General features: G+C 38.5%; 1 protein-coding gene across 10 annotated transcripts in view; it reads left to right on the plus strand.

Annotated features, from left to right (window-relative positions):
* CAPRIN2 (caprin family member 2) overlaps positions 1–12,465 on the plus strand; it is a 41,512-nt gene that overhangs the window by 16,705 nt on the left and 12,342 nt on the right. For 7 of the 10 annotated variants that reach the window (XR_012087208.2, XM_020789052.3, XM_020789054.3 and 4 more), the window contains exons 10-15: positions 766–807; positions 1,124–1,240; positions 3,343–3,474; positions 6,344–6,413; positions 7,243–7,295; positions 8,774–8,869. Coding sequence is in view for 9 of the 10 variants with exons in the window: in XM_020789052.3 (XP_020644711.3) it covers positions 766–807; positions 1,124–1,240; positions 3,343–3,474; positions 6,344–6,413; positions 7,243–7,295; positions 8,774–8,869 (510 nt within the window). In the remaining variant the exon portion in view is untranslated. The remainder of the gene's footprint in view (positions 1–765; positions 808–1,123; positions 1,241–3,342; positions 3,475–6,343; positions 6,414–7,242; positions 7,296–8,773; positions 8,870–12,465) is intronic. The other 3 variants (XM_020789055.3, XM_078376275.1, XM_078376277.1) reach the window with 1 other exon arrangement.

Below are 12,465 nucleotides of genomic sequence, written 5' to 3' on the forward strand. Positions count from 1 at the left end.
TCTTAAGTTGGAGCTTTGTCTCTTATACAGCAGTTTCTTAGAGTGAGCTAGAGTAAACTGACTTTAGACTCTGGCTCTATGGAAATCCCATTGATTTAGTCCTATTGAATCAGTAGATCTGCTCTGGTTCCAACTGAACATTGAATTAATATCTCTGTATATCTGATCCAGGACACTTAGCTGCAAAGTTTAATTAACTATTATTAGAATTAATAAAACACTACATTCAATACTAGATTGTTATTTTTAAAAATTGCTGTGGATGAACAGTGTTGGGTCATGGATTTTATAACCATGTCATAGGTGCATTTTAGTCAAGTTAGAAAGGTGGAACATGGTACACCTCAGGTTCCTTGAAGGTAATAGAATGTTTGAATAAAATATTAATAGTAAAAGAGAGTAAATAGTTTGCTGTTTTCAGAAATCTTGCCAATAGCATCTTGCTCAGTTCATGTCTTCTCAGTGATGTATTGGCTTGCATTCTGGGGTTAGAAGAATCTTAACAAAATTAGGATAACTCTTGTAATTGTTCGTAAAACTTCTGCTGATATTGTATGAGTTTTAAGAAATATTTCCCAAATTTTTGGCTACTTTCTGTTGCATGTGTCCTCAAGAGTGGGTCAGGGGAAATTATAGTCCCCTTTAATCTCACTAACTGTCCTGAGCATTTGGGGCTAGGCAGATTCCAGAGATGAGGACGTGCAATGGTGGAGCTTGCCCTTGGAACTGATTTCCAAACATCTTTCTAAATGCTTCTTAATCTAGAGACGAGAGCGCAGATTGAAACTTGAATCTGAAGTGAAACAAGTAAGTAAAAAAAAAAAACAACCCAAGACCACTGGGTGGTAATGGTACGGAAGCTTCTGATATTATGTCTTAAAATTTTCACTCTTCTGGTGTATTTGCATGAAAGTTGTATTTTTCACTGATACTGGTTTTTGGATTAGATCTAGAAATTATGGTTAGTAGGTTTCTGTGGCAACATTGTATAAAAGTGCAAATACTGCATTCACAAATGAATGCAGACACTTTGCTAGATTTTTGTTTTTAGAACTGGAATATTGTGGCTTCCCAATTTATTGTTGAGCCATTTTCTAACAAACACCATTCTTATTTTATGTAGGATGGAAAGACAGATGGAATAAGTGGACAATGCATTGATTCTGTAAGGAAAAAAGAGGGCCTTCAGTCAGTTGGAGAATCCTGTAAACTGCCTAGGAGTTTCCAAAACGTCATACAGGTGTGTTAGCCAGTTTATACTGAAGTTGTCACTGAGAATATCTTGGAATACTTAAGCTATGATTTCTGTGAGCAGCTAGAATAGTTTGTTTGAAGTATTGTATCTAACTCTGAGGATTATGGAACATAATATTCAGCTCCCTCCCCCCAAAGAATAGCTTAGTTTTTAGCAGCTATAAGGTGGCATTATTAAAAAATGTTATTTTTGGTTTTTACTTCTTGTTTTTTCTACCTTCTCCTTCAATGAAACCAGAAAAGACAGTCCAGAACATATACTAATGCAGTGATCAAGGCTATAACTGGAAGAGGGACTTGATGGCTAGAATTTCTTGGGGGTTATATGCTGATAAAATGGTTTCTTTGCATGGGCTCAGGAGGGAGCGACTTCTTCAGGACAGTCCCATGTGCACTCCAGACTTTTGCTTCAGAGGGTTGGAAACCCTTCCAGAGCTTTGCTAGCTGGCCCCAAGTGATGGTAGGAGTTGGGGGCGGGAGGAGGGGTTCAGTTGGATTTAGGCCGATGTAACTGTACTCCTTGCAAGAACACAAGTGCTTGCCATCCCCACAAAGGAACTTTTGGGCTGAAGCTAGTGTGTTGACCTCCAGATGTATTTTCAAGACTGATTAACTACAACAGATAGTATAATTACACTTCTGTTTAATACATTCTGTTTGCTGAGGTATATTTTTTGGTTACCCTGCCTCAATGAATGAACAATAGATCAAGTTAAAAATACACAGTGTGTAGAAAAATTCCAGTCTGTCTGATATACTTCAAACAGCTTTACAGTGCTTTTGGACCACATTTTTAAACCTTGCTTATTTGGGGCGAATCAGGACTCCTTATTATAGAACAGGTACAGGTAGAAAGACCTATAAATAACACACACCTACAGAATGACTTACATTGCCAGACTTGATATGCTTCCATAGGCTAGGTGGTTCATTGTACTCCAAGCAAAGATTAATTTCCTATCAATGCAGGATGCCTGGTAACTTGAAGGCACTGTCTCCACACAGAATTCTGCTTCTAGGAAAGAATTAAATTTCTTGTTATATAGGATGCAGGAAGCTGGGACTAAGTCTAGAATTTTGAAGATGTAAGTTGTGAGACTCGCAGCAGCAAACTAAAATATTAACCATTCTCTGGCTCACAGCTGGAGAGAGAGAGGTTTTCTAATCAGCTTCATCAAAAGTCTGAAAATCAACAAATAAGCAATCTAAAGTAAGTTGTTCAATGAAATGTATCATGTGTGGATAATTAGACATATTAACTTAGGCCCAGGTAAAAGATGTTGGAAATCTTTACAGAAACTATCTCGAGTTCCACTGAAAAGCTGTTAGCTGTGTTCACAGGTCTTATATGTATGTTACCTATGATTACTGTTCCTTCACTTGAAAAATTCCTGCAATATGCTGGTAGTAATATGATTTGAAACACTCAGTGTGGTGGATCTGTCTGAGTGCATAGTAAGTAGAAAATGGGACTTGAAAACATGGAAAAACTAGGCAACATCTCACATTCCTGTCTATTAGGGTGCACAACCAACTGGTAAACATGTTTAAATCTCATTCTGATTACATGATAAATCAGTCTACCAACTAGACAGGCACTGCAGGTATCCTCTAGTGATACATTCTGCAAACATGAGTGCAAAGGAGAACTTTAGCAAAAGTAAGGAACTGAGAATTTATGGCCAGCCAGATATTACTGGATTTCATCTGCCATTATACCTTACCAATGCCTGTATTAGCCAAATCTAAGGGGACTGCAGGATCAAAATCTGGAGGGTCAGATTTTTCCTATTCTTCCATCTTACGTTCTTACCATGATATACATGTGGCACAATCCAATGCATATGTGTTTGGAAATTAGTCCCAGTTGATTCTAGGATGCATGTTTAGCACTACAACTTAAGTAGGTACAATATTAATACATTTTTAATGAAAATGGCCTTTATAGGTGGATACCAGGACTTCTTAAGCATTCTTTTCATGCAAAGGAAAAGGGATCCTAGAATAACCATTCCAAGAAGCATTGCTAAACTTGAAAGCTTCCATTGTTCCTTCCTTCCTCCCCCCCCCCCCCAAACCTTTTATTAGGTATCTAAGCCTGTGCATCAGCCAGCTGCGGAGTTTTGCTCTACTTCTAGTCTTCCAAAAGATCCAGTTCTAAGAAGGGAAAAACTGCAGGATCTGATGACTCAGATACAAGGAACCTACCATTTCATGCAAGTAAGTGTTCCTTATTAATAGCATAACACTAGTACTATAGAGAGGTGAATTAATTCCTGATGGTAAATACAGGGCCTTCCTTACATTTCTGCCCTGTCTTCACTGTCAAGTTTTTGCGAACATACATGCAGGATTTCTAAAGTCCTTGCAAAGGAGACATCCTGGATGGATTAATTCTTACTGCTGCTCAAAAGGCAGGGTCATGTGATTTAAGCAAACTGAGTTGCTCTCTAGGCTCCATCCCTTGTTCTTTCACCTGCCTTCTCCCAGAAAAGGTCTCTACATCAGTTACTTACCTTCTGCCTCTTTTATTTTTTTCTGGGTTTTTAAAATCTCCTTCTGTCTTTCACTTTATCTTCCCTTCTGTTCCTCCTCTCAGCCTCTGCTTCCCATGACTCTGGCACAGAAAGCAGTAGTGAAATCCTTAAGGATTCAGAGCACAAAAAGTCCACCCATTCCAGTGTTTCAAAGAATGCTTGTCCTTCTCAGACTGCCTCCTTCAAGAGCCACCAAACAGAACTGGATCCTGCACATTCATGCTGCAAAAAGAATTCTCTCTGCTTCCTGCCACCTTGCTGCTCTCCCATGGATTTTATCAGTCATCCGCAGGTTTATTATCAACCCAGTAAAAAACAACATAATGCCACTGTGGCAGCTTCATCATCATTCCTTGTAGACGCTCAAAGAGGCTAGGTTGTTTTCAATCCAGAGAGAATCTTAAAGTTCAAGCATGAGGCTCTCATGTACAACAGACAGTAGTGAATAGAATGTACCTAACCCTCTCCTAGGTCTCATGATCTGTCTCCAAATTGTGTTGTCACGGGCACCCACACTCTCCAATGGTTTATTCTTCCCATCTAGACTCATTTTTGCTCTATGCAAAACTCTACCTTTTTGATTTTCAGACTCTGTCCGCCATTCTTTGCTGTGGTGGAGCAAGGTATCTAGTCTTGCTCTACTCGAACTTCTTCACAGCATTGTTCACCTTGGATGCCAGCTTTACAGTTTAGAGTAAGGCTGCCAGGATCATCATATCCAAGGATGCTGGTCCTGTATGGAACACACATACTTGACCAATTGGTTGGAACTCGGGTGAGTCAACCATCACTTACACCATGTTCTACTTAGGGTATTGTAACAGAGACCCACATCCATGGCTTCTTGCTCATCCATCCCAAGTTTATGGTTTTCCTACATGGAGTGAACCAGTTTGGCGGTTTGTGTTTGGTGGCCAGCTGAACAGGTGTTCCACAGTTTGTGTCTTGACTCTTTCAGAGGGCACCCACTTAGAGGTAGTGCCTGGATAGGAGAGGCTGGGAAGCCAGAGTGCAACTTCTGAGTGGGCACCTGCCTGAAGGGGTGGGGTGCCGAACCTCATGGAACATCTGTTCTGCCATCCAACGAACCAACACTTCATGCCCATCTCTAGTGAACACTTACGAACTGTCTTTGGTAGCACAATAAGGGGAACTTATTTTGTTATGATAGTTTTTTTTTTCATTTGACAGAGAATATACCCTAGGGAGTGGAGTCTCATCCAAATGTTTTCAACCTATTTGAGTGAAAGTAATAAAATAATAATAATAATAATAATAATAATAATAATAATAATAATAATAATAATAATAATAATAATAATAATAATAATAATAATAATAATAATACATGTTTTATTAGTCATTGACCAGCAAAAGTAAGATACGTTATTTAAATTAAAAGATATAAAAACAATCTTTGATTGCGCTCATGTCAGCCCACAGTTTCAGTGCCTTTCCTTTCAATTTATCCCAGGTGTGCATTTTTGGCAGTGATGAGGTCCCTTTCAGACTCAGTGCGCCATTTTTTTTCAAACGTAATGTTCTCTTTTGCAGATCTTAGGACCTAGGCTTGCCATCATTTTGTCATCCATCTCACCATAGAGGAAAAAGCATTAAATACTTCATCAAAAACCCACATCAAGCACACAGCCTCTTTTAGATGTTTGGAAATGCTCTTTGTTGCTTTCCTCCCTGGCACTTCAGGCTTCAAAGTTAAAATGCCTATGTTTGCACACTGGGTTAAGGCTTGCATCATCACTGCCTGTTAAGTACAGGGCTTGCCAAAACCCCACATTACAGCACTAGTGTAAGTTTCCATATCTGCCAGATTTTCCACTGATTCCCACTGGTAAAAGTCTACAACGCAAAAACGTGGGCTACCTTTGCCATATTCAGTCAATGTTACAACTTTGAAACGTTTACCTTGGCCAAAGTATCCTTTGAGTGCAGAGTTCTATAAGAAATCCTAGCTTCCTACTTGTCAAACTATGGAGCTTGGGTATCTCCCATGCCGGGATGCCTGCTTCACTGCAGATGGAGAATGGGACATTGGGACGATTTATCATGGAAGTCTACTTTTCCTGTGAAGAAGACACCCTTTTCTTCTAGGTAGTAGCATTTCTTCTCACAATCATTATACTTTTTGTACTATCTCTGTCAGAGTCACACTAACTTTCACTGTAAAGTCTATTCTCTGTTCTGCCTTTTTTTTTCTTTGCTTGGGTATGTTACAAGTGGAGGTGGAGCCCATTCTGTTAACCACTCAATATCATGTGACTCTTGCCTTATTTGAGTGATGATAGTTACCACATTTAGGGATGCATCTTTCTTTCAGACAAGAATGGACTTTCATAGAAAGCCTAATGATGTTCCATTTTGAACATGGAATGCACATATAATTTTTACTGGGCTAAACTATTATATGCATGAATCAGCCACACTAGACGCTGTTCCAAGTCCTCCATACAGAGCACGCTACCATAGTCTTTCGAGACTGAAGGATGCCTACCTATTCAATTTGTCCAAAGGAGCTGTAATTTTTTGTCTTTAAGGATTCTCTTCTGGATTTTGATAAACCTTCGCAAAGTGCTATTTGTTCATCACAAGCAGTTGATTCCGCAGGTAATAAATACTTCATTTATACCAAATTCATTTATACCAAATTCTGGGAAATGTCCTAAAGGTAGTTTAAAGTAAAAAAAAATGTTTTTAATTGAGTATTTTGACCATATTGTTTGATGTTTTAGAAATCTGACCAGAAAGACTGGGTGAGATACTAGCCCTTCATGATACAGTTTGGAAGTACAGTAAATAAACCTAGCTCAGAGTTGAGTACATGATGTGCCTAAATTCTAATCTGGCAAATCAGATTTCTTAACAGCCAGAATCCTGTTTATGTTGCATCAGTTGAAGGGTGATAATGTCACAGTAGGGATGGATTTCATGTAATTAAAGATTTCCTCTTTTCATCACATGCAATAAAGTTCCCCCATTGATTATGTCATCACCCTTCAATAGGGTATAACTTAAGCAACAGGGTTTTGGCCATTGTTCTGTTAAAAGTATTTAGAACCTGGTACCAATGAATATTATTACATATTATAAATTCTGCATTTATAAAGAAGATAGACTAGACTGTAACTTTTGTTTTGCTACTTAAGGTACCGGGGAGATCTTGAATTTGAATTGCTAATTTCAGTGTTAAGATATTTGAAGCTTTTGCTGTTGGCACAGTTAGGCTTCACACAAGTGATGCAACAAGCTGCTAAACAGTTTTGGATATTTCTGAAAGCAAGAGATAGATGACAGCATTGGATAAGCTGTGGATTATCAGAAGATGAGAATACTTTGAAGAAATAGTCCACCTGTGGAACTACTCTCCAGTTACTTGAAGTGTAGGAATAGTATGATCAGACTTTCTCTTGCAATGTTTTTGTTTTCTGATGCACAGCTTCTAATGAACAACTTTCAAGCCAAAATAATTTCCCTGAACAACAAGGACAGGTAAGACAGTAAGTAACCATGTGTCAAGATGTACTTCCACTGACTTGTTAAGAATGTTTTTGTAAAGTTGCTTTCTTTTACTGTGGTTTTGTATCTTGATTCTGTAAGCTTACATGACTTTCAGTTGGAATATAAATAATTTGTCATACAAGATTGCAAGCTTTTATGAGGCACAGTAGCCAAGATCCAATAAACTGTTCTGCATGTGTAGCATGGTTTGGACTTGTCTGCCGTGGTGTCTCAGTGGAGCTTTTTAAAGAAGCAACTTTTCACACTTATAAAGATCTGCAAAAGTAGTTTTGAATTGGTAAATGCAAATACTGTTGCTTGTGGCACTTTCTTCTTTCATCTTCTCACATTCCTAGGATTGGGCACTGAAGGCAGTGGGTTGCGTCTGCTTCAATGAGAAGGAGCACATGTGTGCCTTCCTTCCCCAAAAAGTGTGTCCTGATAAGTGTTCTTGGGAATGAGCTCCAGTCAGACAAACTGGCTTGCAGCTTGGCATGCCTGCCTAACACTCAAATGCTAGGAGGAGCTCACATGAGTTGTGCATACCTTGGTTGGCTAAACTTTCAACTCCTTCTTTTTCCAAAACATGTAGCCAGAGAGTAGATAAAAGCCATATTCATGTTAATTCCAGTGTAAGCCTTCTGGACATGCCTTGGCAATCTGAATTGTCTAATTTGCATACTTTTTTAAAAAATTGAATAAAAACAAAAGGCAACCAGGTGTGCTACTTACATATCGCCCCATAGTGCTCAGAGCATTCTCTGAGTGGTTTGCAATTTAATTATCCAGGCTACACATAACAAGGGAGAGAACAAGCATAGTAAGAGCTGTAGCTGGCTTTCACAAAGCGAGATTGTAGGGGGATTTAGTGACTGAGAGGGAGGGAAAAGAAAGCATGTGTTGTTGAGTTTTGTTGTGAGTGTGTGTACACATGTACCTGGTCTCTGCCAAGGAACTATGGTGGGAGATGTGAGGGGCAGCCCCCTGCATGCCATTTAGAATCCTCCCTCTCATGAGTGTTAAGATGGGGAAGGTGGGGTGGGTGGAGAAAAAGCAGACTGAGGAAGAGGACAAGACAGTGTAAGACAGAGAAAGAAACACATTTGTTTCTTTGCTTTAGTCATAGAAGCCTGACTGTCCATTGTGCCTGATTGCGTTGTGGGTAAGCCTTTCTGATAGCCCTTCTGGCTTGGTGTGATTGTACCTACTACAGTTGCAACACTGAGTTATGCTGGCATAGCTACTCCAATGATTCCAGCTCTATGGTAGCCGTGCTTCTTCCAAGGTTTGTGTCTGTGGGTATTATGAATTCATCCCTAAACAGTCGCCAGTTAAAGTAAGGGTAATAAAATGCCACACTTGCAGAGGCAGCTTCCATGGTGCTGAAAGAATAGCTCCTTTTCTAGATGTTTCAAATTATATCTGGAAAAAAAATATGTGATTTCTGTTACATACACTTTTATTGTCAGGCTGCTGCTTCTCCCAAGAATTTGCGTAGTTCGGACACTTCCTTAACCTCTGACAACACACTATCTGGATCTGAAACAGAGCTTTCTTTACTGCAGGTAAAGCAGATATTGATTCTTCTCTGAAGTTTTTATTCATATGCTCCCCTCTTAATGACAAAAATAACAATACAGTGGTACCTTGACTTAAGAACTTAATCCGTATTGGAATTAAGTTCATACATTGAAAAGTTCGCAAGTTGAGTCAAACTTTCCCATTGGAATGCATTGAAAACCATTTAATCCGTATCTGCTGTTACCCGTTCGTAGGTCGAGGCGCTGTTCATAGATAGAGGTATTAGTTCCCATAGGAACTAATACAAAGCCGGTTAATCAATAATCTACCACTAGGGGGTGAATTTTTTAACATTTTTTCTTCTTTTGACCTAGGGTGAACTTAGGTCAAAAAAAGGGCAGGAAAGGTTTTTTCTTTTTTTTCCCGGTTCGTAAGTCGAGGCTCCATTCACAGGTCGAAGCTACTTTTTGCAAACGGAGCCATTTGTAACTCGAATCATCCGCAACTAGGGACGTTCTTAAGTCGACGTATCATTGTAGTGTGCCATCAAGTCAATTTTGACTTACGACACCTTTTTCAGGGTTTTCTAGATAGGGAGTACTAAGAAATGTTTTATCATACCCTTCTTCTGGGGGCACACTGGAACTGTGCAGCTTGCCTAAGGATACACATGCTGGCTTTTCTCCCAGGAGGCACAGTGGGGAATTGAACTCTCAGCCTCTAACTCACTGAGCAACTAAGAGAGCTCTCTTAATGAATACTAAAACAAACCTTTGCACCTGCATTAACTTTTGAAAAGAAGTGGTATGTTTATCTTGAAAGCAGTTTCATGCCAAAACCAGCTAGATGATGGTGAAAGTGTTCGGTTTGGGCACAGCAATGTGGATGGACCTTTCTTACCATGTGGCAAAAAGGCAATTTATTGCTAGAAAGTGTATTTTGGTTTCATTTTTTACATACCTGGTCCTCCACCATATAATTTACTCACTTTGTAGATACAGCATCTCTACAGAGATTCCTCCTCTTTGTATAAAACACATGAGAAAATAGCTCCTTCCCTAACTGATTTTTTTGAGCTGAGATTATAAATACATTTTCTGTATTTGTTGGCGGAAAGTTTCTGGGGTGGTTGTTGTTTATATTATCCCTCACTTAAAGAGGAATATTTGAGGCAGCTACTGAGAGTCATAAAATGATAATCAACAAAACAAATACAAAGAATCCTGCTTCTGCATTGTAAATGGTGCTGTCCTCACACTGCCTGTGTTCCAGCTATAGGCTGTCACTGATTGGAGCTAAACTTGGCACAATATTTGCTGTCACTCTTGGTCAGCAGTTAAGTTAAAACAGCATTACTAGTTTAGCCTTGTATGTATGAACTCGTATAGTTAAAGAAATATCTGAATTGTTCGTTATGGTCTCTATGGATCACATAAATGGGTTTGCAGAGCCATTTCTTGGAATTCTAGAGCAGAGTTCGCTCCTTTTCTCATTTGGTGAGAGCCCTGCCCACCATCCCCACTGCACATGTCTAGCACACCCTGGCAGACTCTCTTCCTTTCCTTTTCGTCCACCAGAGTGCTAGCATCTTGGAACATTCCCTGAGTTAGACATCACTTCATCTCAAAAATCCTTTCCTTCCTATTGTCCCTTTCCCTCTTGACTTGGTTTATTTTCTGTCCCATGATTATCTTAGTTCTAGTATTTTTTTTTTTTTGAGTATTTACTTATTTCCTCGATTTTATTTCTTTACCATGTGGTGGGGGTTGCTTGACAGCATGGCCTCTAAGTATCCTTCTTGCAGTACTAGCCTAGCACCCACCCTCATATGCACAGCCAGTTTTGTTTGGAGGAGACCCATCTATCTAAGCCCTATTCAATTTGAAAGGGCTTTACCAAACAAGGGCTCTGCCTTAGAAAACTGTTTTTGTGGGTGGCAGAACTGGCGGCACAAAATTGCCTCTTCCATACTATATTGGTGGCATTTTCAGAAAGAGTGACCAGGAAATCGGTACTATTGCTTGAGTGACCAACAGCCTCAGTATCGAGGTTATTGATGCTGTCTCTTAACAGCTGCTATAATCAACTTAGATACTGCAGCATCTTTATTCTCTGTGCAAGTTAAAGTCTAATCTATGAAATTTGGATTTTTATAACAAAAATGATTTCAAATTTGTTGTAGGTAAAATACTTTATGTTCTGCGACTGTGCATGCTAACAGCCTTATTTCCATGGTAGCAAACTTTAGTTCTCTGGTTAGTTGTTTAGACTAGAGTTATAGATCAGGAGCTGAGGCTGGTAATTTGGAAAATAATTTTGAAATCTTGAGATCCTGATGTTATTTTTATTTTAACAAATGATTTAATGTTTTGACATTTTTCTTGATTTGTAACTTTTGTAAAATGCCTTCTAGACTTTGATGGGAGGTATAAAAATGTCATTAAAATATAATGAAGAAAAATGACCTTTGAGGTGAAATTCTGTCCATGAAAACATTTGCAGTGATGAATCTTTTAGTTTTTCATGAGCCCTAAGATTTTATGTGCCAAAAATCAGACTATTAGGACTGGTGCTCTGGAACCATTTCTTGTATATTAACTGTAGATAATGGATCTTGAACAATTCGTAGAAGCTCTTTCATTTATAATTTAATGTTGTACTTCTTCCAACATATTGAAATTTTAATAATATGGAAATATATTTAAATGTAATTTGTTAAAGCAAAGAATCAAGCTTTGGTTGACAACCCAGGCTTCGACCACTCTTTCTACTTGATCCTGGGGCTGTTGCCATTAAGTTTAGAAAAACTTTTCATGAATAATATACTTGTTTTGCATGATGGTTAGACTGCAGTAATTGAAAATGTAACTTGATCTTGTAACATGGCACTTGACCAGCAAGAGACTGGTTATAGTTGTGCTTTACCACATGGGAAATGGAAATCCAGAGCTCTATTATTTGTAGTATTAATCAGAGAATAATAGAAAAATGGTTGGAAGGGCCCTATAAGGCCATTAGTTGCTACCCCCAGCTCAATGCAGGAATACAAATCAAAGTATATCTGATAGATGATTGTCTAATTCCTCTTGAATGTCTCCAGCGTAATTGGTTATATTGTTGTACTGCTCTAGCAGGAAATTTTTCCTGATATTCAGCCGAAATCTGGCTTTCTATAACTCAAGCCCATTATTATTTTTTCACTAAAATGTAGTTTTATGTTGTGGGCGAGGTAGTATTTCTATTCTTTTTTAAATTGGTGTTAGCCTCTGAGAGTTGTGCTCTTATTACTAGATGAGTGGGATAAAAATGTGATAAGCAGACAGGCAGGTTATTATGAGTCCTGTACTCTGGGATGATACAGAGCAATTGATAGATTTGAAGTAATAAAGATATAATAAAGAAATGGCTTATAATTTCTAATACACTGAACTAGAAGCATAATAGCTTGATATGGCTGAAACAACAATGTACTTATTTGGAATTGTACTGGCTTCACTCTTCAGTAAGGTTTAGTGGTAAAAAGCCACCCAGAGACCTTTGGGTAGTGTGGGCGGCATATTAAATAAATAAATAAATAAATAAATAAATAAATAAATAAATAAATAAAAGAAGTTAATTACTACCATTATTTTGCTCCATG

The sequence above is a fragment of the Pogona vitticeps genome, chromosome 5, assembly GCF_051106095.1.
Source record: "Pogona vitticeps strain Pit_001003342236 chromosome 5, PviZW2.1, whole genome shotgun sequence".
Lineage (NCBI taxonomy): Eukaryota > Metazoa > Chordata > Lepidosauria > Squamata > Agamidae > Pogona > Pogona vitticeps.